General features: G+C 40.0%; 1 protein-coding gene and 1 long non-coding RNA gene across 2 annotated transcripts in view; both read right to left on the reverse strand.

The window, feature by feature from the left end:
- The window catches only part of LOC139754560 (uncharacterized), a 625282-nt gene that overhangs the window by 392692 nt on the left and 205090 nt on the right, over nucleotides 1–27500 (reverse strand). The gene's annotated exons all lie outside the window — the stretch shown is intronic.
- The window catches only part of LOC139754825 (uncharacterized), a 7152-nt gene continuing 5487 nt past the window's right edge, over nucleotides 25836–27500 (reverse strand). Inside the window, exon 3 of the mRNA XM_071672692.1 lies at nucleotides 25836–26444. Coding sequence (XP_071528793.1) covers nucleotides 25836–26444 — 609 coding nt within the window. The remainder of the gene's footprint in view (nucleotides 26445–27500) is intronic.

The raw sequence follows: 27500 nt of genomic DNA on the forward strand, positions 1-27500 counted from the left end.
GCTAAACTATACCATTCACAGGGGATATATTTCATGCTAAACTATACCATTCACAGGGGATATATTTCATGCTAAACTATACCATTCACAGTGGATATATTTCATGCTAAACTATACCATTCACAGGGGATATATTTCATGCTAAACTATACCATTCACAGGGGATATATTTCATGCTAAACTATACCATTCACAGGGGATATATTTCATGCTAAACTATACCATTCACAGGGGATATATTTCATGCTAAACTATACCATTCACAGTGGATATATTTCATGCTAAACTATACCATTCACAGTGGATATATTTCATGCTTGACTATACCATTCACAGGGGATATATTTCATGCTAAACTATACCATTCACAGGGGATATATTTCATGCGTGACTATACCATTCACAGGGGATATATTTCATGCTAAACTATACCATTCACAGGGGATATATTTCATGCGTGACTATACCATTCACAGGGGATATATTTCATGCGTGACTATACCATTCACAGTGGATATATTTCATGTTTGACTATACCATTCACAGTGGATATATTTCATGCGTGACTATACCATTCACAGGGGATATATTTCATGCGTGACTATACCATTCACAGGGGATATATTTCATGCGTGACTATACCATTCACAGGGGATATATTTCATGCGTGACTATACCATTCACAGGGGATATATTTCATGCTTGACTATACCATTCACAGGGGATATATTTCATGCTAAACTATACCATTCACAGTGGATATGTTTCATGTTTGACTATACATTCACAGTGGATATGTTTCATGTTTGACTATACATTCACAGTGGATATGTTTCATGTTTGACTATACATTCACAGTGGATATATTTCATGTTTGACTATACCATTCACAGGGGATATATTTCATGCTTGACTATACCATTCACAGTGGATATGTTTCATGTTTGACTATACATTCACAGTGGATATGTTTCATGTTTGACTATACATTCACAGTGGATATGTTTCATGTTTGACTATACATTCACAGTGGATATGTTTCATGTTTGACTATACATTCACAGTGGATATGTTTCATGTTTGACTATACATTCACAGTGGATATATTTCATGTTTGACTATACATTCACAGTGGATATATTTCATGTTTGACTATACCATTCACAGTGGATATGTTTCATGTTTGACTATACATTCACAGTGGATATATTTCATGTTTGACTATACATTCACAGTGGATATATTTCATGCGTGACTATACCATTCACAGGGGATATATTTCATGCTTGACTATACCATTCACAGTGGATATGTTTCATGTTTGACTATACATTCACAGTGGATATGTTTCATGCTTGACTATACCATTCACAGTGGATATATTTCATGTTTGACTATACATTCACAGTGGATATGTTTCATGCTTGACTATACCATTCACAGTGGATATATTTCATGCTAAACTATACCATTCACAGTGGATATATTTCATGCTTGACTATACCATTCACAGTGGATATATTTCATGTTTGACTATACATTCACAGTGGATATATTTCATGCTAAACTATACCATTCACAGTGGATATATTTCATGTTTGACTATACATTCACAGTGGATATATTTCATGCGTGACTATACCATTCACAGGGGATATATTTCATGCTAAACTATACCATTCACAGTGGATATATTTCATGCTAAACTATACCATTCACAGGGGATATATTTCATGCTAAACTATACCATTCACAGGGGATATATTTCATGCTAAACTATACCATTCACAGTGGATATATTTCATGCTAAACTATACCATTCACAGGGGATATATTTCATGCTAAACTATACCATTCACAGTGGATATATTTCATGCTAAACTATACCATTCACAGTGGATATATTTCATGCTAAACTATACCATTCACAGGGGATATATTTCATGCTAAACTATACCATTCACAGGGGATATATTTCATGCTAAACTATACCATTCACAGGGGATATATTTCATGCTAAACTATACCATTCACAGTGGATATATTTCATGCTAAACTATACCATTCACAGGGGATATATTTCATGCTAAACTATACCATTCACAGTGGATATATTTCATGCTAAACTATACCATTCACAGGGGATATATTTCATGCTAAACTATACCATTCACAGGGGATATATTTCATGCTAAACTATACCATTCACAGTGGATATATTTCATGCTAAACTATACCATTCACAGGGGATATATTTCATGCTAAACTATACCATTCACAGTGGATATATTTCATGCTAAACTATACCATTCACAGGGGATATATTTCATGCTAAACTATACCATTCACAGGGGATATATTTCATGCTAAACTATACCATTCACAGTGGATATATTTCATGCTAAACTATACCATTCACAGGGGATATATTTCATGCTAAACTATACCATTCACAGGGGATATATTTCATGCTAAACTATACCATTCACAGGGGATATATTTCATGCTAAACTATACCATTCACAGGGGATATATTTCATGCTAAACTATACCATTCACAGTGGATATATTTCATGCTAAACTATACCATTCACAGTGGATATATTTCATGCTTGACTATACCATTCACAGGGGATATATTTCATGCTAAACTATACCATTCACAGTGGATATATTTCATGTTTGACTATACATTCACAGTGGATATATTTCATGCTAAACTATACCATTCACAGGGGATATATTTCATGCTAAACTATACCATTCACAGTGGATATATTTCATGCTTGACTATACCATTCACAGTGGATATGTTTCATGTTTGACTATACATTCACAGTGGATATATTTCATGCTTGACTATACCATTCACAGTGGATATATTTCATGCTTGACTATACCATTCACAGTGGATATATTTCATGCTTGACTATACCATTCCACAGTGGATATGTTTCATGCTTGACTATACCATTCACAGGGGATATATTTCATGCTAAACTATACCATTCACAGTGGATATGTTTCATGTTTGACTATACATTCACAGTGGATATATTTCATGCTAAACTATACCATTCACAGGGGATATATTTCATGCGTGACTATACCATTCACAGTGGATATATTTCATGCTAAACTATACCATTCACAGGGGATATATTTCATGCTAAACTATACCATTCACAGTGGATATGTTTCATGTTTGACTATACCATTCACAGGGGATATATTTCATGCGTGACTATACCATTCACAGTGGATATATTTCATGCTAAACTATACCATTCACAGTGGATATATTTCATGCGTGACTATACCATTCACAGGGGATATATTTCATGCTAAACTATACCATTCACAGTGGATATATTTCATGCTTGACTATACCATTCACAGTGGATATATTTCATGCTAAACTATACCATTCACAGGGGATATATTTCATGCTAAACTATACCATTCACAGGGGATATATTTCATGCTAAACTATACCATTCACAGTGGATATATTTCATGCTTGACTATACCATTCACAGTGGATATGTTTCATGCTTGACTATACCATTCACAGTGGATATATTTCATGCGTGACTATACCATTCACAGGGGATATATTTCATGCTAAACTATACCATTCACAGGGGATATATTTCATGCGTGACTATACCATTCACAGGGGATATATTTCATGCGTGACTATACCATTCACAGTGGATATATTTCATGCGTGACTATACCATTCACAGGGGATATATTTCATGCTTGACTATACCATTCACAGTGGATATATTTCATGCGTGACTATACCATTCACAGTGGATATATTTCATGCTAAACTATACCATTCACAGTGGATATGTTTCATGCTTGACTATACCATTCACAGGGGATATATTTCATGCGTGACTATACCATTCACAGGGGATATATTTCATGCGTGACTATACCATTCACAGGGGATATATTTCATGCTAAACTATACCATTCACAGGGGATATATTTCATGCTTGACTATACCATTCACAGTGGATATATTTCATGCTTGACTATACCATTCACAGTGGATATGTTTCATGTTTGACTATACATTCACAGTGGATATGTTTCATGCTTGACTATACCATTCACAGTGGATATGTTTCATGTTTGACTATACCATTCACAGTGGATATGTTTCATGTTTGACTATACCATTCACAGGGGATATATTTCATGCTTGACTATACCATTCACAGTGGATATGTTTCATGTTTGACTATACATTCACAGTGGATATGTTTCATGCTTGACTATACCATTCACAGTGGATATGTTTCATGCTTGACTATACCATTCACAGTGGATATATTTCATGTTTGACTATACCATTCACAGTGGATATATTTCATGCTAAACTATACCATTCACAGGGGATGTATTTCATGCTAAACTATACCATTCACAGGGGATATATTTCATGCGTGACTATACCATTCACAGTGGATATGTTTCATGTTTGACTATACCATTCACAGTGGATATATTTCATGTTTGACTATACCATTCACAGTGGATATGTTTCATGTTTGACTATACCATTCACAGTGGATATATTTCATGCTAAACTATACCATTCACAGTGGATATATTTCATGTTTGACTATACCATTCACAGTGGATATATTTCATGCTAAACTATACCATTCACAGTGGATATATTTCATGCTTGACTATACCATTCACAGTGGATATGTTTCATGTTTGACTATACCATTCACAGTGGATATATTTCATGCTAAACTATACCATTCACAGTGGATATGTTTCATGTTTGACTATACCATTCACAGTGGATATATTTCATGTTTGACTATACCATTCACAGTGGATATGTTTCATGCTTGACTATACCATTCACAGTGGATATATTTCATGCGTGACTATACCATTCACAGTGGATATGTTTCATGCATGACTATACCATTCACAGTGGATATATTTCATGAGTGACTATACCATTCACAGTGGATATATTTCATGCTTGACTATCTTTCAATCTATGGTATCCATGTCTGTAAGATTTTCCTCTTCGAAAATACCATTCTCTTATGACGGATCAGTGGCTGTGGTTCACAAACTACATACAATTCATGTTCATCAATATGGATTCTTACACTCACTTGTTCATAGAGCTGTGTGGAGAACACGCATGGAGGAACTCATAGACTGACATTTTACATTAGGCCGAAGAACATTCATGTTTCATTAAGTTCCTCATAGATCCATCCTTGATATCTATCTATCCGTCTATCTATCTATTTATCTATCCATCTATCTATCTATCTATCTATCCATCTATCTATCTATTTATCCATCTATCTATCAATATATATATATACATATATATATATATATATATATATATATATTTTTTTTTTTTTTTTTTTTTTTTATACTTTGTCGCTGTCTCCCGCGTTTGCGAGGTAGCGCAAGGAAACAGACGAAAGAAATGGCCCAACCCCCCCCCCATACACATGTACATACACACGTCCACACACGCAAATATACATACCTACACAGCTTTCCATGGTTTACCCCAGACGCTTCACATGCCTTGCTTCAATCCACTGACAGCACGTCAACCCCTGTATACCACATGACTCCAATTCACTCTATTTCTTGCCCTCCTTTCACCCTCCTGCATGTTCAGGCCCCGATCACACAAAATCTTTTTCACTCCATCTTTCCACCTCCAATTTGGTCTCCCTCTTCTCCTCGTTCCCTCCACCTCCGACACATATATCCTCTTGGTCAATCTCTCCTCACTCATTCTCTCCATGTGCCCAAACCATTTCAAAACACCCTCTTCTGCTCTCTCAACCACGCTCTTTTTATTTCCACACATCTCTCTTACCCTTACGTTACTTACTCGATCAAACCACCTCACACCACACATTGTCCTCAAACATCTCATTTCCAGCACATCCATCCTCCTGCGCACATCTCTATCCATAGCCCACGCCTCGCAACCATACAACATTGTTGGAACCACTATTCCCTCAAACATACCCATTTTTGCTTTCCGAGATAATGTTCTCGACTTCCACACATTTTTCAAGGCTCCCAAAATTTTCGCCCCCTCCCCCACCCTATGATCCACTTCCGCTTCCATGGTTCCATCCGCTGACAGATCCACTCCCAGATATCTAAAACACTTCACTTCCTCCAGTTTTTCTCCATTCAAACTCACCTCCCAATTGACTTGACCCTCACCCCTACTGTACCTAATAACCTTGCTCTTATTCACATTTACTCTCAACTTTCTTCTTCCACACACTTTACCAAACTCAGTCACCAGCTTCTGCAGTTTCTCACATGAATCAGCCACCAGCGCTGTATCATCAGCGAACAACAACTGACTCACTTCCCAAGCTCTCTCATCCCCAACAGACTTCATACTTGCCCCTCTTTCCAGGACTCTTGCATTTACCTCCCTTACAACCCCATCCATAAACAAATTAAACAACCATGGAGACATGTACAGAGCATCAGATTGGGGAAGAGCAGTGCGGTTTCAGAAGTGGTAGAGGATGTGTGAATCAGGTGTTTGCTTTGAAGAATGTATGTGAGAAATACTTAGAAAAGCAAATGGATTTGTATGTAGCATTTATGGATCTGGAGAAGGCATATGATAGAGTTGATAGAGATGCTCTGTGGAAGGTATTAAGAATATATGGTGTGGGAGGCAAGTTGTTAGAAGCAGTGAAAAGTTTTTATCGAGGATGTAAGGCATGTGTACGTGTAGGAAGAGAGGAAAGTGATTGGTTCTCAGTGAATGTAGGTTTGCGGCAGGGGTGTGTGATGTCTCCATGGTTGATATATATATATATATATATATATATATATATTTATATCATCCCTGGGGATAGGGGATTAAGAATACTTCCCACGTATTCCCTGCGTGTCGTAGAAGGCGACTAAAAGGGGAGGGAGCGGGGGGCTGGAAATCCTCCCTTCTCGTTTTTTTTAATTTTCCAAAAGAAGGAACAGAGAAGGGGGCCAGGTGAGGATATTCCAAAAAAGGCCCAGTCCTCTGTTCTTAACGCTACCTCGCTAACGCGGGGAATGGCGAATAGTTTAAAAGAAAGAAAAGAAGAAAAAAAAAAAAAAAAAAAAAAAAAATATATATATATATATATATATATATATATATATATATATATATATATATATATATATATATATATATATATATATATTTGCTCTTCGGAGAGCACCTCAACTCTGACATAAATCCCAAGGCTTCCTCGCCTTCCAACGTCTTGTCTCTCCTCCCTCCTCTTCCTACCTCCCTCCCTCCTCCTCCTCTTCCTACCTCCTCCTCCTCCTCCTCTTCCTCCTCCTCCTCCTTCAGCCCGGTAAGCCAGAAGCGAGACTCATGACCTAAACAGGAGGCCCACGTAGGGCAGGCGATAGACCTTCCTCCTTCATCCAGTACGTAAGAAATCACCATCGCCAGCTATCGATGTGTATGGAATCTTAGTGTCCTTCGTCAGCGTTGTATCTACAAGGAGTACACAAAAGATCATTTCTTAAGATCAAAGATACGAATGACATCCAGAGGGAGACAATAGTTCAGTGACAATCTGTCGAAGTTGTTCTCCTTTGTTCTTCTCATTCATGCTTAAAAAGTTCAGCACTGTAGTGTCTGTGTTCACTCGCGAGTTCACTTTCTTCAAGGGGGTGGGTTTTAAAATTTTTAAACCCCCCCAAAAAATTTTTAAAAAACCCTTTTTCCCCCTTTTTTTTTATTTAAAAAAAAAAATTAAAAAAAAATTTTTTTTTTTTTTTGGGGGGGAAACCCCCCGGGGGTTAATTTTTTTTAAAAAATTTTAAATTTTCTTTTTTAAAATTTTTTTTTTTTTTAAAACCCAAAAATTTTTTTTTAAAAAAATTTTGGTTTTTGGGGGTTTTTTTTTTAAAAAAATTTTTTTTTTTTTTTTAAAAAAATTTTTTTTTTTTAAAAAAAAAAGGGGGGGGAATGGGGGGAAAAAAAAAAAGGGGGGGGGGGGGGGGGGGGGAAAAAAAAAAAAAAAAAAATTAAAGGGGGGGGGGGGGGGGGGGGGGAGGTTGGGGGGAAAAGGAGGGGGAAAAAAAAGGGGGAGGGAGAGGGGGGGAAAAAAGGGGAAAAAAAAAAAAAGAAAAAAAAAGGGGGGGAAAAAAAAAAAAAATTTCCCTTTTTTGGGGTTTTTTTTAACCCCCTTTTAATTTTTTTTTTTTCCCGGCCCCTTTTTTCCCCCCCCCTTTTTTTTTTTTTGGAAAAAAAAAACCCTTCTTTTTTTCCCCCCCCAAAAAAGAAAAACCCCCCTTCCCCCCCGGGGGGGGAAAAAAAAGGGGGGGGAAAAAAAAAAAAAAGGGGGGGGGGGGGAAAAAAAAGGGGGGAAGAGGGGGGGGGGGGGTAAAGGAGGAGAGGGGAAAAAAAGGGGGGGGGGGGGGGGGGAAAAAAAAATTTTGGGGGGGGGGGGAAAAAAACCCCCCAAAACCCCCCCCCGGGGGGGCCAATTTTCCCCTTAAACCTTTTTCCCCCCCCCCCCCCCCCTTTTTTTTAAAATTTTAAAAACCCCCTTTTTTAAAAAGGCCTTTAAAAAAAAAAAAAACCCCCCCTTTTTAAAATTGGGGGGGGCCCCCCCCCCCTTTTTTTTCCCCTTTTTTCCCCTTTTTTAACTTTTTTTTGGAAACCCCCAAACCCCCGGGGGGGTTTTTTTCCCCCCCTTCCCCCCTTGGGTTTTTTTTTAAAAAAAAAGGGGGGTTTTTAAAAAACCCTTTTCCCCCCTTTTGGGGCCAAAAATTTTCCCCCCCCTCCTTTTTCCCCTTTAAAAGGTTTTTTAACCCCCCCCCAAAATTTTAAACCCCAAAATTTTAAATTTTGGAAAAAAAGGAAAAAAAAAAAAGGGGGGGGGGGGGGGGGGGGGGGGGGGGAAAAAAAACCCCCCTAAAAGGGGGTTTTTAAAAAAAAAAAATGGGGGGGCCCCCCCCCCCCGGGGAAAAAAGGGGAAAAATTCAAAAAATTTTTAAAAACCGGGGGGTTTTGGGGGGGCCTTTCCCGCCCCCCCCCCTTTTTTTCCCTTTTTTTTTTAAAGGTTATTTTTCCCCCTTTTTTTTTTTTTGGGGGGGTTATTTTTTTTAAATTTAATTATTTTAATTTTTTTCCCTTTTTTTTTAAATTTAATTATTTTTTAATTTTTTTTTTCCCAAAAAACCCCCCCCCCCCGGGGTAAAAAAAAAACCCCCCTTTTTTGGGGGGGAAAATTTCCCAATTTTTTGGGTTTTTTGGATTTTTCCCAAAAAACCCCCGGCCCCCCCCCTTTTTAAAAACCTTCCTTTTTTTTTTTTTGGGGGGGATGAATTTTTTTTCCCCCCCCAAAAAAACCCCCCCAAATTTTTCATCCTGGATTATCCTGTCGAACCTTTTTTTTTCTTTTTCTTTTTTTTTTTTTTTTTCAAAATTACCTATCAACACTTCCTAGGAAATTACTCTCCTGACCTTCCCTCAGCTGTGAAAACCCGAAGTGAAAGAGATTTGAGATAGAGGGGAGAGGGGGAGAGATGGGGGGGAGGGGGAGAGGGGGGGAGAGGAAAGAGGGGGGGGGAGGGGGGGAGGGGGGGAAGGGGGAGGGGAGGGGGAGAGGGGGAGAGAGAGAGAGATTTACTGGGGCAAAACAGACAAAAAAAAACAAAAAAAAAAAAAAAAGAGGGGAGAGAGAAAAAAGGAGAGGGGAGAGGGGGAGAGCGGGGGGGGGAGAGAGAGAAAAAAGGAGAGGGGGGGGGAGGGGGAGGGGGGGAAGGGAAGGTTGAGAAGAGAGAGAAAAAGAAAAAATGGGGAGGGGGAGGGGGGGGAGAAGGGAGGGGGGAGAGGGGGGAGAGAATGGGGGGGGAGGGGAGAGAGAGAGAGGGGAGTGGGGGGGGGGAGAGGGGGGGAGAGGGGCGGGGGGGGAAAAGAGGAAAAGAGGAGAGAGGGGGGGGGAGAAAGGGGGGAGGGGGGAGAGAGAGGGGGGGAGGGGGGGAGAGAGAAGGGGGTTGGGGGGGGGAAGGGGAGAGAGAAAAAGGGGGGAGAGAGAGAGAGAGAGCCACCAGTAAGTAGGTCGTGGCAATAGATGAAAAAAAAAAAGAGGACCCACTCCAATATTCCTCGCTAGGTGTGAAGATGCCCAAGTACCTCATACACGCTCACCTTTCTGACATCTTTATGACCAATTTTGGAACTTGGAATTCATTTGGTTAACCTCCATCTCTCCCACGGGAATGCCTTTCATCTTCCACACTCCTCCACCTTGAGGATTTATGACCGTCATTGAGAAAGAGAGAGAGAGAGAGACGCATATTCCTTGGCGTCTTGCTTGAATCTTACGTTCTCTTGTGGTGTGGGCAACGTAACTTTACGACAGCCATGGGCCTGCAGGCCTTGAATGTTATATGATATATATTACTTGTTTTATATGTTCCACCCTGCCTATAATGAATACAAAAGCCATATGTGTGTGTGTGTGTGTGTGTGTGTGTGTGTGTGTTTAAAATGCATGGCTTGTAAGCCTGAATTTTAAGGCTAAGTCGTTTATCTAACCCCACGAGCATAACGTAATACTAAGAGACAATTTCTTATCACTATACCCTCAGTCCTTGTAACCATACGAAGCAGTAAAACGCCTCTGAAGGGAAAGACAGAGAAGAGAGAAAGTGGGTGAGGGAACCCCTGCATTTCCACACTAAAGTCCAACAGACGACGACGTGTGTGGGTGTGATGGGGAAGGAGGAAGGAGGAAGGAGAAGGGAAAGACAGAGAAGAGAGAAAGTGGGTGGGGGAACCCCTGCATTTCCACACTAAAGTCCAACAGACGACGACGTGTGTGGGTGTGATGGGGAAGAAGGAAGGAGGAAGGAGGAAGGAGGAAGGAGGAGGAGGAGCTGGGGTCCTCGCCAGACCAGACCATCAGATAGAAAAGAGATCGCCACGAAATTCCCGAAGGTTGTGATCGTGCAAGGAGCGGGTGCTGAAGACTTTTGCTTCAGACTACCAGGAAGTGAAAAGTGATCTCCCACAGTCAAGGAATACACGAACGTGTTTATATATATATATATATATATATATATATATATATATATATATATATATATATATATATATATATATATATATATATTCTTTCTTTTCTTTCATACCATTCGCCATTTCCCGCATTAGCAAGGTAGCGTTAAGAACAGAGGACTGGGCCTTTGAGGGAATATCCTCACCTGGCCCCCTTCTCTGTTCCTTCTTTTGGAAAATTAAAAAAAATTGAGAGGGGAGGATTTCCAGCCCCCCGCTCCCTCCCCTTTTAGTCGCCTTCTACGACACGCAGGGAATACGTGGGAAGTATTCTTTCTCCCTTATCCTCAGGGATATATATATATGCCAGTGAATATGCAGACCAGACATGTATGAACCAGTAGTATGGAAACCAAACGCAACCCAACCGAAGATTCGCTCCACAGCAAATATTCTGAAGACTCACAAACAACAGATATTCGATTCCAACTACACCACCTTCCCCCTATCCACTCAGCACCATGGGGTCCATCCATAAACAGAAGAGGTCTCGGGTATAATGACATACAGGTACCAACAAAAAAAAAACCATGTCCAGAAGCGATTTAGGAATATCCACTCCCCTAATGATCATTATAGATATTCCTCAGAATAAAGACGAGAACTGTAGAAATAGACACGTTAAAAAAAAAAAATATCTGAGATCTGGTAACGTAAGCATACTGCAGAGACAGACCGAAGGTTGAGCAAAAAAAATATCTGAGATTTCGTAACGTATGCATACTGCAGAGACAGAACGAAGGTTGAACAAAAAAAATATCCAAAACAACCACAGAAAAATGTTAGAATACCCTCCTAATTTATTCAAAGGGGATTACCTTACAGAATGGGGGGAAATTATCATCTCAAATGATCTCTGGATTATTTTATTAATCCCCTACCCCAAGATTATCTTGTCAAGTCAAACCCCTGGATTATTATGTCGATCTATCGCTTGGATAGGGAGAAAGAATACTTCCCACGTATTCCCTGCATGTCGTAGAAGGCGACTAAAAGGGGAGGGAGCGGGGGGCTGGAAATCCTCCCCTTTCTTGTTTTTTTTTAATTTTCCAAAAGAAGGAACAGAGAAGGAGGTCAGGTGAGGATATTCCCTCTAAGGCCCAGTTCTCTGTTCTTAACGCTACCTCACTAACGCGGGAAATGGCAAATAGTATGAAAAAAAAAAAAAAAAATCGCTTGGATTATCATGTCGATCTATCGCCTGAATTATCATGTCGACCTATAGCCTGGATTACCATGTCGATCTATCGCCTGGATTATCATGTCTACCTATCGCCTGCATTATCAAGTCGACCTATCGCCTGGATTATCATGTCGATCTATCGCCTGGATTATCATGTCGACCTATCGCCTGGATTATCATGTCGATCTATCGCCTGGATTATCATGTCTACCTATCGCCTGGATTATCATGTCGACCTATAGCCTGGATTATCATGTCGATCTATCGCCTGGATTATCATGTCTACCTATCGCCTGCATTATCAAGTCGACCTATCGCCTGGATTATCATGTCGATCTATCGCCTGGATTATCATGTCGACCTATCGCCTGGAATATCATGTCGACCTATCGCCTGGATTATCATGTCCACCTATCGCCTGGATTATCATGTCGACCTATCGCTTGGATTATCACGTCGACCTATCGCCTGCATTATCAAGTCGACCTATCGCCTGGATTATCATGTCGATCTATCGCTTGGATTATCGACTCCCCTCCCTTCCTATCAGCATCATGTTGGAGAACCCACTCCAAAAATACAGTCTCTAACCTTGGATCACGTTACGAAGCTAAAGTGGGAGACAGACAGACACGGACGGATAGACAGACGGAGGGAAAGTGAGAGACAGACATACGCATACAGATAGACAGAAGGAGAGTGAGAAGCGGAAAGTGAGAGACAGACAGACACGAACAGATAGACAGAAGGAGAGTGAGAAGCGGAAAGTGAGAGACAGTCAGACACGAACAGATAGACAGAAGGAGGGTGAAAAGCGGAAAGTGAGAGACAGACAGACACGAACAGATAGACAGAAGGAGGTGAAAAGCGGAAAGTAGGAGACAGACAGACACGGACGGATAGACAGAAGGAGGTCAAAAGCGGAAAGTGAGAGAACAAACAGACACGGACAGATAGACAGAAGGAGGGGGGAAAAAACAGAGAAAAATATATCATGGTTTGATTTTAATTGCAACTGGATGTTTAAACCCCTAACAATTTCATTCTCATTTCAAAATTTAATAGACTACCTAATTCAATTTCCACCCCGACAGTGTTTGCTAGAGGAAGGAAAGCAACGCAGCTCACTCACCGACAAGCTAACCAAAGCTAACCAGCCCACTCTCCGACAAGCTAACCAAAGCTAACCAGCCCACTCTCCAACAAACTAACCAAAGCTAACTAACTCACTCTCGAACAAACTAACCAAAGCTAAGAAGCTAATCAAAGCTAACCAACCCACTCTCCAACAAATTAACCAAAGCTAACCAACCCACTTTCCAACAAACTAACCAAAGCTAACCAACCCACACACCAACTAACTAACCAAAGCTAACCAACCCACTCCCCTCACCCAAAGAAATAATCTTAATTCGTAACCTTTTAAAGTTTTAACCACAGAAGACCAAAATATATCGTGTCGGACTTTTACAGCTTTTATTGCCCACAAGAGAAGGGTCCAACCAGAACCTGGAATTCGCAAATAGAGCTAGAAATTAGCCCCCCCCCCCCCAACTCTCACACAGCTGGCCAGGTCCAGACGACAAGGGGGGGTTTAACCAGACCTCTGTGATTACAGGGAGCTTGTGTTTTTCACAGACGATAGTTTAGATAAGGTTATTGATTAACCAGGATATAGGATTAGATCACCGTACTAGCTTAGGGTCTGAAACCATTTACAGAAGTAAGAGATAACAAATGATAGCCATTTACCGTACTAACTTAGAGTCTCAACCCTTTTACAGAAGTAAGAGATAATAAATTATAGCCATTTACCGTACTAACTTAGGGTCTGAACCCATTTACAGAAGTAAGAGATAACAAATGATAGCCATTTACCGTACTAACTTAGGGTCTGAACCCATTTACAGAAGTAAGAGATAACAAATGATAGCCATTTACCGTACTAACTTAGGATCTGAAACCATTTACAGAAGTAAGAGATAACAAATTATAGCCATTTACCGTACTAATTCAGGATCTGAACGCACTTAGAGAAGTAAGAGATAACGAAATGATAGCCATGTCTAAAGTAGTACACTTGCAGATGATCTGATCCCATTCTCACTATCGTAAAGATTATCTGATCCCATTCTCACTAACATGAAGATTATAGAACTAACCATAAATGGGTAACACAGTATATGTTAAAAAAGATATAGGAGAATTAACTTGAAACATTGTTTTCAACGAGATTTAACTCGAAACGTTGTTTTCAACGAGAATTAACTTGACACATATATTTTCTAATGAAAACTTGATAATCTTAATTTCAGCAAACATTTCCAAGGATAGAAACTTAAGAATGAAAACAGAAACAACATTCCATGCCTAATATCATTTAAACGAGATGAAACTAAAAATAAGCCTTTTTTGAGGATAACCTCGTATAAACACTTGAACTTATAATCAAACATTTTTTTTAAGATAACTTCGTTAAAACACTTGAACTTATAATTAAACCTATATTTAAGATAACTTCGTATAAACACTTGAACCTATAACTAACCCATTTTCTTAAGATAACTTCGTATAAACACTTAAACCTATAACTAAACCATTTTCATAACTTCGTATAAACACTTAAACCTATAATCAAACCTTTTTCTTAAGATAACTTCGTATAAACACTTAAACCTATAACTAAACCATTTTCTTAAGATATTTTCGTAAAAACACTTACTAATCCCTTCCTTTAAACTCTTCGTATCCCACAAGCATACACTGATTCAGGATTTTAAACGCCTTACGCCAAGAACACGAAGATATGACTGACATTTTTATATAAGTATCTTGAAAATGCCCAGTGATAACAAGAGTTTCCTATTTAATCTTTGTTCTGTACTTCCATGACGTTCATACTCTTCAAGAATATTGGCGTACAATATCGATATTCAGACATAGAAACTATCTCTCTCCCTCAAATATCATCACGCAGGATGAATGGCTTACTTGCTTAGGGAGATGAATGAGAAATACTCAGAATATTCAAAGACTTTTAAGGATGAGGGGAAGACTTGTATTTTCCGCTCCCGCAGCTCCCGTAACAGGGAAATGAAAGACGCCTTTGGAGTGGTGAGTTCTTTGGCGAGACTGTATTGCTGATGATTAAGCTACGAACAAAGATGACCTTTTTTCTTTTTTCTAACTTGTAGTGTAACTTCATGCAAGGGGAGTCTGATAACACCTATCTATCTATCTATCTATCATTCTATCTATCTATCTTTCTATCATCTCTCTATCATCTATCTAGCCGTCTATATGTCCATACATATATATATATATATATATATATATATATATATATATATATATATATATATATATATATATATATATATATATATATGTGTGTGTGTGTGTGTGTGTGTGTGTGATTGTCCAAATGGCGTCCTAGCTATGTCTCTTCGTTGTATATCAACTGAATGTTATATTTCTCTCTTGTGTCTCCCCTGATGATGTGATTATTACACGAAAGTGCACTTGGGAACTTATCGTGTTTCATTTTTCCCATGGAAATATACTTGATCACGCGCAATACTGTGATACTTTCCAATATATATATATATATATATATATATATATATATATATATATATATATATATATATATATATATATATATATATATATATATAGTGAACTAATGTTACACAGCCTCACTTCATCCACATTTCCCCCACTAGACTGAACCAGAGCGGCAAACTGGCCACCCTAAGTCTCGTTGCAAAAGTCATAATAAAAAGATACTTTCTATCCAAAGATAACTTGTAAGGGCGCGCCTGGTAAGGCTCCGGGCGTCTTGTGACACGAAAGGTGACGTCTTCCGTCAATACCTCGAACTCCTGAAAGAAAAAAAGTTGCCATGGAAGTAAACGACCATCCCATCTGGTTATTGGCTGTTTCCAAGTCGATTCCAATCTTGCTCTTATTGGTCGTCGTGCCTCATTGAAACAAGGACGCACACGTAACCTAAAGAAGAAGAAGAAGAAGGACCAGAACCACCACCACCACTTCGGCCACCACAACGGCGCCATCAGCAAATTGGAGACGCTGGGTCAAAAAAAAAAAGGGGGAGGGGAGGGGAAGGTTATTAAAGCGAACTTGAATATCTGGAATTTTGTTTTTTCATGTCCTTTTGAGTGGTTTCGACAGACGTGATTTGTTCGTGGCTAAAACACAAAATGTGTTCCGCCTGCATCAGTGACAGACAGAATTAAGACGAACCCATTGTCGAAAGAAATTGCTTTTTCTACAATAAAGATAACTGAAAATTACCATTTTCCTCATGAAGATAACTGGAAATTATTATTTCACTCATGAAGATAACTGAAAATTACTATTTTGCTCGTGAAGATAACTGAAAATGACTATTCTACTCATGAAGATAACTGAAATTACTATTTTACTCATGGAGATAACTGAAAATTACGATCTTACTCATAAGGATAGACCATAAGGATAGAAATCTGAAAAAAAAACAATAAGAAATATGATTCAGTTACCATGAGTGTGAAACGAACCTTTTAAACCGGAGTGACATGAGATCCTGAAATTCAAGAGGCATCTGAATTTCAGTCTCTTGTTCGAATTGAAAAGAAAAAAGACCTTTGTTTTCTACGACAAAGAAAATGCGCTTAGATTTTTTTTCTAAACCCTACGAATTCCCAAATTGCTTTGCTTCGTAAAGAAAAACAAAACTCCCTAAGTGCTTAAGAAGATGATAGTCTATCTCTGCAAACTTCATGAGTGTCACCTTCTGACACAGACCCCAGTCAGAATCCTTTCAGGTAAAACTAATGGTCACGGACGCAGGTGAATCTATATTGCATGGTGGATTGAATTAGTCACAAAAGTGTAGAACTGCCCCACACTTTGATCTTGTAATGACGCCCTTTAGACGGTACACTGGAGAGAGGACGGTGTTCAAACTACATTGCGTCCCCGTCAGTAATCGTGTTTACCAGAGAGGAACACTTCAGTATAATACCTATCTATTTGTATCAACGAACTCAGAACTCAGAACCAAATCAGTGAATTTCAAATAACTTTAGTACCCAATCTCTCGTGTCGTATACACATTTCATAGGTGCATTTACACAGTAGAATATCTAAAGCGGGTGTTGAATGTTGACATTTCTCGTTCAGGAACTAACCACTCCCATCACATTCTTTTTTCTTTTGGCGTTATCTTTACTAACGCAAGCGGGACGGTGAGAGAGAGGACAAGGAGAGGGGGAGGGGCTAACGAACTCTTGACTGACTACTCCCGTATCATTGACACCACATCAGTCATCATCCATTACCCTGAGTATGGCCCACCTCCTCTCCACGCACCTATCAATCTCCTCCCATCGCCACCTTGGAGAGAGAGAGAGAGAGAGAGAGAGAGAGAGAGAGAGAGAGAGAGAGAGAGAGAGAGAGAGAGAGAGAGAGTGTGTGCATCTGAAGTTTGTTCTTTATCTATATATTGGAAAGGATTACAAATGAGCGCGTGATCAAGTATATTCCTATGAGTCCACGGGGGGAAAATGAAACACGATAAGTTCCCAAGTGCACTTTCGTGTGATAATCACATCATCAGGGGAGACACAAGAAAGAAACATAACAGCCAGCTGATATGAAACGAAGAGATGTAGCTAGGACGCCATTTGGTAAACAAGGGACTACCCGAATGTACGTCGGGTGGGTTCAAGACTGGCAACAAGCGTATCATAAACTTATTACATGGACAAGAAGGGGAACCGTTTACAAATTTTATCAACAATAAAGCTATCCAATTTGTATAGACCTTCACTAATATCAATGTTACATATTCTTTGGGTATCTAATGATGTTTCTCGTGGTGTAGGAGTTAAGAGTTAATAACTGAAATGGCATTACTCCAGTCATAATTCTTAACATGATTATACAATGGATTTGATTCTTATCCTGTTCTTATACCATGTTTACGTTGCTTAAGTCTAACAGAAAGATCCTTACCAGTCTGCCCAACATAAAACTTATCACAATTTCTACATGGTACTCTACAGATGCATCCTGCAGAACTTTCTGATGAGTTCCTGATTAAGGTATTCTTTATAGTATTGTTGTTGCAGAAGGCAATTTCTGAAGTGTTTTCACACTGAAATCAGACATACAATATTCCATAGTGCACAATCGAGGGATCAATCTTCGATAATTGTGAAGCACAGTGCTGAAAATAGTGGAAGGTGTTTCATCACTCGTCGAATCAGTGTCATTCACTTCGAATATCTTTCGATGATATTCATTCTAATGAATACACAAACTACCTTCGAATATCTTTCAATGACAAGCATTCTAATGAATACATAAACTATTCCACACTTTGGGAAAAAAGCTTAATCCCATTTAATCTTCTTTCTTTTTATGTGAATATCTTAAAGTAACAATCGAGTGCAACTTTCCTATACGTCTACGAGACCATGGGCAGAAGTCTAGATCAACAGATGGATCTGAATACAGGACGAGATAACTCGTGGGTCCAGTGTAGTCAGACAAATATTGGATTCCGAAGAAAAACACAAGTATCATGATTTCACAACGAAGTCTGTGTGTTTTTTTCCTTCTCAGGCATGTTTGCTCTCTGTTGATTAACACAGGTATGCAGCCAGCCTCAGCGGGTTGGAACAACTTGCCTACAATGTTAAACAAGGGAAGTCCTCAAGGCAATGTGACTTTCCAGTCCCCCACCTGCAAACCCACCTTGAAGCAATGCTGTTTGTGCATCTTGTCAACTTGGGTTGCACACGTCTTCCTTCATGCTCACGATGAAACTGTGATGTAGTTTCGGGGAAAAAATACTTTAGAAAAGATATGCACGTGCATTATATATATATATATATATATATATATATATATATATATTCCTATGAGTTCCCGTGGACTTATAGGAATATACTTGATCTCACGCAAAACTGTGATCTTTTCCAATATATATATATATATATATATATATATATATATATATATATATATATATATATATATATATATATATATATATATATCCCTGGGGACAGGGGAGAAAGAATACTTCCTACGTATTCCCTGCTTGTTGTAGAAGGCGACTAAAAGGAGTGGGAGCTGGGGAGGATGGAAACTCTCCCGTTTAACTTTTCCAAAAGACGGAACAGTGAAGGGAGCCAAGTGAGGATTTTCCCCTCTCAAATATTCAGTCATCTATTCTTGACTTTCTGCCCTCGTTAATGCCAGAAATAGCGAATAAGTATTAAGGAAAATATAACTACTACAGAAAACTGTGTCAAACATGTTGGACGTGAGACTGCCCTGGAATCATTCTTATGTCGCTGCCCAGGTGTTGACTGTGTATGACTGGCTATATGATAGCTGGTGATCATTCTGGGTGCTCTACTCTGTGCTGCTTATGATTGTGTTGTATCTATTTTAGACCCGATGGATGATCAGGTCAGCGGAGGAGGAGGAGGAGGAGGAGGAGGAGGAGGAGGAGGGGAGGTGGAGGGGTCATATTTCATGGAAGACCAGGTGAAATGTTTTTTTGGAGTATACGAAGAAAGTCTATTTTTCTTTCACGTCTAAAACTGGTGTTTTCAGGTGTTGTTTGTTTGTTTTGGGTGGTCTGTTTATTTATAGCCTTTTTGTTGCTGTTTGTGGTGTGGAGAGTGAATGTAATGTGTGTGTGTGTGTGTGTGTGTGTGTGTTTGTGTGTGTGTGTGTGTGTGTGTGTGTGTGTGTGTGTGTGTGTGTGTGTGTGTGTGTGTGTGTGTAGATACAGATACAGATATAGGGAGATAACTGATAGATGAATAGATGGCCAGTTAGACAGATGGATAAATAGATAGATGGGTAAATAAATCGAGAGATAGATGGACTAAGAGATAAAAAAAAATAGGTAGATAAATACACGAATAGATGAATACACAGCTAGTTAGACAGAGAAGCAGGTAAATAGATAGGTTAGATAAATGAACAGATAGGTTGGCAGCAAATAGATAGACAGACTAATGGATAAATAGACAGATAGATATACAAACAGATAGTTACAAAGGAGTTCGTCCATATGCACAGGAATCCTGTATATACATTGTGTCTGCCTCTTCTTTCCTCTCCATGGTGAGGCGCAACATGTGGCTGGCTGGGTCCTCCTCCTCCTCCTCCTCCTCCTCCCTCAACCACAGACAATACCTGGCTCTCTCTCACGCCCCACCGTCGAGGGTGAGGAAGGCAGGGAGGGAACCCAGCGTGCCTCTCCACCAGTCTCGTGGTATCGTCCTTACTGAGACATCAGATCAGTGTGGGAAGCGGAAAACCCCCCCTCACCTCTGGGAGGTGAGAGAGAGAGAGAGAGAGAGAGAGAGAGAGAGAGAGAGAGAGAGAGAGAGAGAGAGAGAGAGAGAGAGAGACAGAGGGACAGACAGACAGACAGACAGACAGACAGATAGACAGAAAGACAGCCAGATAGACAGACAGACAGACAGATACACTAACAGACACGTCAGACAAATAACAAACAGATACAGAAACAGACACGCCCACAGACAGACAAAAGACAGACATAATGACAGAACAACCAGATAAACAGACAGGCAAACAGACAGACAGACAGACAGAAAAAATGACAGGCAACAGACAGACAGACAGACAGACAGACAGACAGACAGAAAGAAAGAATGACAGACAGGCAAACAGGCAAACAGACAGACAGACTGACAGACAGACAGACAGACAGAAAGAAAGAAAGAATGACAGACAGGCAAACAGGCAAACAGACAGACAGACAGACAGACAGACAGGCAGGCAAACAGACAGACAGAAAGTTTATACACCAGGGATCCTAGGCAGATACGTAAATGGCAAAAGATGGTAAAAGAGTTTAGATGCGAAAAAGATGTGTCCAACTTTGAAGACAAGTTTGAATGGGGAAAATGTGGCAGACGCACAGACTAGTGACAGGGGTAAGAGAGAGGAGGGGATAAAAAAAAAAAAAAATAGGAGAAGAAAAGGAGAGAAAGAACACGAGAATTACGCGAGGTTGTACATGGGAGTAGATGGGGAGGCAAAGGACGAATAACAGGAGACTTGATGGTCCATGACGAGGTTATCTGCGAGGTCGTAATCTTGTTCCCAGGAGAGACAGGAAGGTAAAGCACAACGAGGAGTGGTGTGGTGTGGGGAAAAAAAAAAATTGTGGAAGGGAGAGTTGAGGATGGTAGAACCTACAACCCACACACACCCACCCTTCCCAGCCTCCTATAAGTATACAAATGGAAAAGACACATGGAAGAGAAGAAAGTATCTATGAAGTCATATATCAGTTCATACTCCACGTGCAGTTCATAATGATGTGAACCATCATATTTCCGATGATTATTTAACTCTCGTAAAGTCCATTTTGTCTTATCATTTGTACACCAAGATTGACCCATTATATTTTCTCTTGTCTGACATATATATATAGAGTGTCATATTCTCTGCCAATAACCCATTGTAGGAGTATTTCCAGAAACGATAAGTATCGCTGAGACAATCTTTTCTTCTGTTGCTGTCATTATCCTTAGCAAACCGTAACTTAACTCCGCCTCACAATACCGATATCATAAACACCCACTTTCATCATCTCTACCCACTGTGTAAACCGCCCGAGTGTCATATATCATCAACAGCAACCCTCGACCTTTCCCCCCCAAAGTGGTATACAGTGGGGGAGTCAGTTCTACTACCCAGGGTGTGATCGGAGTGTGGAAACAGCTCCTGTTTCGAGGAGACAAGGAGGGCCTTGGCGAGTGCCAAACGTGTGTGTGTGTGTGTGTGGTTAAGTCCACCCAGCCAGAAATAAGGGGGTCGGAATTGGCAATGTTGACTTTAATGATTACCTCCTCGCTGTGCCCGTGGTTGTGGGAAGGTCTGGAGGAGGAAGGGGGAGAGAGAGAGAGAGAGAGAGAGAGAGAGAGAGAGAGAGAGAGAGAGAGAGAGAGAGAGAGAGAGAGAGAGAGAGAGAGAGAGAGAGAGAGACGGGAAATGATAAAGGAGGAAGAGGTGTTAGTGAGTGGAGGTAGGTGAGGTCAGGGAGAGATGAAGAGATATAAGGTGGAAGGGGAAAGTAAGGAGTAGGAGACGAAGAGATGTAAGATGGTATGAGATGTAAGGAGTGAGAGATGAAGAGATGTAAGGAGGGATAGAGTGAGGGAAAGTCATTATGAAAGAGGAATAAATAGGTGTTGATCAGGAAGGAAAGGAGTAGAATGGGAGAGATATGGAAGGAATAAGGTAAGGTATGGGGTGAGGAGATGATGATTAGAAAAGGTGAAACACATACCAGAGGCAAGGAGATAGATGAAGGTCTCTACACACACACACACACACACACACACACACACAGTGGGGGAGATCAGCATCTCCCCCACTGTGTGTGTGTGCGTGTGTGTGTGTGTGTGTGTGTGTGTGTGTATACTATCGTACTCTGCCTGCATGAGGTTAAAACGCGAGAGATAAAAAAAAAAAGGGGCCACCTTTGGCGAGACTGCATCACTTGGGAGGATAATGTCGTCAAAGTACTTCTAACTTCAAAGGAGTTTACATTTCCCTGCTACTGGAAGGATGCACCCCCCTACGCTGCCGAAGCCTCTGGAAAGAGACACCAAGGAACACAAAAGACTCTTTTTTTTTCTTCTATGTAATCTTCCTTTACATCTGTAATCTTCCTGTGAGAAGTAAATGTGTCCGTGTGCCCACGCTGATTTACAGGTAAAACAAATCAGTGAAGATTCCAAACTTCTAACTGGAGGGAGTATGATGACGTGTGAGAGAGAGAGAGAGAGAGAGAGAGAGAGAGAGAGAGAGAGAGAGAGAGAGAGAGAGAGAGAGAGAGAGAGAGAGGGAGAGAGAGAAGAGGAGTGAGAGAGTTTACACCACAAGCCCAATGGTATTCTGTGGCACCAGCTCCTTCCTTCCTTCCTTCCTTCCTTCCTCTTGCAGGACACCAGGCACGTAGTCAATGGCTCCTGGAGGCTCATAGAGAGAAAGAGAGAGAAACAGACCTCTCTCTCTCTCTCTCTCTCTCTCTCTCTCTCTCTCTCTCTCTCTCTCTCTCTCTCTCTCTCTCTGACTACTTGCCAGAGCAGACCAGCAGCAGCGATGACAGTACGGAGCGCCTGGTTTACCTCCCGTCCTCCCCCTTACTCTATATGCACCAAGGGCCCTGCAGGGAAATGTATTGTACAAAGGCAAATACAACGCAGTAATACATCATGCCAGAGGAGGAGGAGAGCGTTCTCGCCTATAATCCAGCGCCAATCTTGTTATACCAACAGAGAGATACACAGCTCCTGGCTTTAACAATACATTTATGAGATTACCTGATGTAAGGCCCGACGGGCGATGCTTTTAACAGACCGGAAGGCCCAACGGGCGATGCTTTTGACAGATTGGAGGCCCAACGGGCGATGCTTTTGACAGATTGGAGGCCCAACGGGCGATGCTTTTGACAGATTGGAGGCCCAACGGGCGATGCTTTTAACAGACCGGAGGCCCAACGGGCGATGCTTTTGACAGATTGGAGGCCCAATGGGCGATGCTTTTAACAGACCGGAGGCAAAACTGGTGATGCTTTTAACAGACAGGGAGCGGAACTGTCGATACTTTTAACAGATTGGAGGTCGAACTGGCGATGCTTTTAACAGACCGGAAGCCCAGCTGGCGATGCTTTTAACAGACCAGAGGCTAAACTGGCGATGCTATTAACAGACCAGCGAAGCTAATTGCAAAGCATAACAAAGACTTTTTGGGCGGACCAGGGGTACGAATGGGTCTGTATCACAGGACAAAATACTTTCATCTTTTTTTTTTTTTCTAAATTTACCGGCAACGATGCTGGAGCGATACATTTACACAACAACAGAAAACCCAGATGCGTCCGGTTGTAAGTGGTGGATACAATACGCTTAACCGGACATTCAAAAGATTATCACGAACGACTCTTGTACTTTTGAACATTGGGAAGCACTTTGACGTTACTGGGGAAAGAAGAATTGTGAAATGAATGGTGGAGGGGGGGAGAGATGTGTGTGTGTGTGTGTGTGTGTGTGTGTGTGTGTGTGTGTGTGTGTGTGTGTGTGTGTGTGTGTGTGTGTGTGTGTGATAAAGTGGAACGGATGAATGTCGGAAACGATGGATGTTTTGTGTGTGAGGTTATGGAAGAACAATATATATATATATATGTATATATATATATATATATATATATATATATATATATATATATATATATATATATATATATATATATATATATATATAAAAAGAGCGTCCCACGAAGGACTAGAACACTTTTTTTCTTTTAACGTAAAGCGTAGTGTGTTAACTTCCATATATATATATATATGGTTTGCGGCAGGGGTGTGTGATGTCTCCATGTTTGTTTAATTTGTTTATGGATGGGGTTGTTAGGGAGGTGAATGCAAGAGTTTTGGAAAGAGGGGCAAGTATGAAGTCTGTTGGGGATGAGAGAGCTTGGGAAGTGAGTCAGTTGTTGTTCGCTGATGATACAGCGCTGGTGGCTGATTCATGTGAGAAACTGCAGAAGCTGGTGACTGAGTTTGGTAAAGTGTGTGAAAGAAGAAAGTTAAGAGTAAATGTGAATAAGAGCAAGGTTATTAGGTACAGTAGGGTTGAGGGTCAAGTCAATTGGGAGGTGAGTTTGAATGGAGAAAAACTGGAGGAAGTGAAGTGTTTTAGATATCTGTGAGTGGATTTGGCAGCGGATGGAACCATGGAAGCGGAAGTGGATCATAGGGTGGGGGAGGGGGCGAAGATTCTGGGAGCCTTGAAGAATGTGTGGAAGTCGAGAACATTATCTCGGAAAGTGTTCCTGGATACCACACTTTAGTCATGGGTTCGAATTCTCTTTTTTTTAGCATTGGTATCTTTTCCTAGGAATCATACACTTAACGCTGGTCTATTGTAGGATTGAGACAACAACATTTAAGCCAAAATAACCATTCAGGTCAACAGTCGTAATAGCATTTGGTTATAAAACCTCCTAAATCATTCATAACCTGTGTCCCTCATTAATATCAGTTGGGGTAATATGTCAGAGAATGTAATGAAGAACGAGATCATGTTATTTATTTTTTTCCCCCAAATACGAAATGAAATGAGTTTAAACGAGAGAGAGAGAGAGAGAGAGAGAGAGAGAGAGAGAGAGAGAGAGAGAGAGAGAGAGAGAGAAAGGAAAATGTCTCTCCGGAGCTTTCGACTCAGTATTTTTCACTAGAATTCGAGACATTTGCTTTGAAAGTCCACCAAAATTAAGATATTCAACAATCTCAGAGATTCTGGCGCCGAGAAGTTATATTTCGGGTAATTAGCCGCGTTATTAAGCCTTGGAATAATGAACTACCTCCATAAATGTCTTAATTAGTCGCGACCTGTGGCTCCTTGGTACAAGCAAGCTGGATATCACATTAGTGTTAAAGGTTATAGAAAACTTTAATATTTCAGTTTTCCTATTTGGAGAAGGTAAAGTCCTCTCATCCTTGAATAACTACTTCTACTGCTGCTACTAAGATTATTATCGATAATAGTTGTAGCAGTAGTTGTTGTAGTAGTAGTTGTAGTAGTAGTAGTAGTAGTCGTAATAGTAGTAATGGTAGTTAGAGTAGTAATAGCAGTAGTAGTAGTTGTTATAGAAATAGTAGTAGTAGTAGTATTAGTAGTAGTAGTAGTAGTAGTAGTAGTAGTAGTAGTAGTAGTAGTAGAAGGAGTAGTACTAGTCCTAGTAGTAGTAGCAGTAGTAGTAGAAGTAGTAGCAATAGTCATGGTAGTAGTAGTAATAGCAGTACTAGTAGTAGTAGTAGTAGTAGTAGTAGTAGTAGTAGTAGTAGTAGTAGTAGTAGTAGTAGTAGAAGTAGTAGTAATAGTCCTAGTAGTAGTAGTAGTAGTAGTAGTAGAAGTAGTAGCAATAGTCATAGTAATAGTAGCAATAGCAGTACTAGTAGTAGTAGTAGTAGTAGTAGTAGTAGTAGTAGTAGTAGTAGTAGTAGTTATAGTAGTTATTGTAGTACCAAGGCAGGCCAGGATCTTGGGATGATACTTAACCTAACACAAGGTTGTGAACGCGTCATGGGAAGGAACAAGGCAAAGATGGTGCAGTGACAGATGACCTCTCATAGAGAGTCAGGGAGAAAACGGAGGTAGTGAACAGGGCAGGTCAGGTCATGCTGAGGTCATGGACCGAGTGAAAGTAGAGGAACACGCCATTCCCATTACCGTCCATACACACACACACACACACACACACACACACACACACACATGGATTAATGATGCAGGAGTAGAGAGGCATACATAGATTTTTCATAGAGGAAGATCTGTACAACTTTCTTATAGCTAAAAAAAGCCTCAAATAACATCACTATTGAATGAATCTCAAGCAAAGTATTTATCAAATTTATGCTTAAAATTTATATATCTATGGCACTGCTTTGAACTGCTCTTATTGTTAAAATCTTTTCACGAGTTCACACTGATAACGCCAATAAGAATAATATATATATAGAGATATATATTCCTATGAGTCCACGGGGAAAATGAAACACGATAAGTTCCCAAGTGCACTTTCGTGTCATAATCACATCATCAGGGGAGACACAAGAGAGAAATTTAACAGTCAGTTGATATACATCGAAGAGACGAAGCTAGGACACCATTTGGTAAACATGTGATTGTCCAAAACATACAACGAGACAACTTGTAATTACCAATAGCAACTTGTCCAAACTCCTTGAGACTGATACGCTAAAAGAGACTTAGAACATTCCATAAAAAAAAGAAAAAAAAAATCACTTTTTACTGAGAGTGTAAACGTACCAGAGATGATGAAAAGAGCGAGTGTAAAACTCCAAACCATCTTGAATCAGTGGCAAATTTGAGCTCAATTCGCCATAATTAAAAAAAGACATACATATATATATATATATATATATATATATATATATATATATATATATATATATATTCATTTATCTATTTATTATACTTTGTCGCTGTCTCCCACGTCAGAGAGGTAGCGCAAGGAGACAGACGGAAGAATGGCCCAACCCACCGACATACACATGTATATACATACACGTCCACACACGCACATATACATAC

Source organism: Panulirus ornatus, chromosome 17 (assembly GCF_036320965.1).
Source record: "Panulirus ornatus isolate Po-2019 chromosome 17, ASM3632096v1, whole genome shotgun sequence".
Taxonomy (NCBI): domain Eukaryota; kingdom Metazoa; phylum Arthropoda; class Malacostraca; order Decapoda; family Palinuridae; genus Panulirus; species Panulirus ornatus.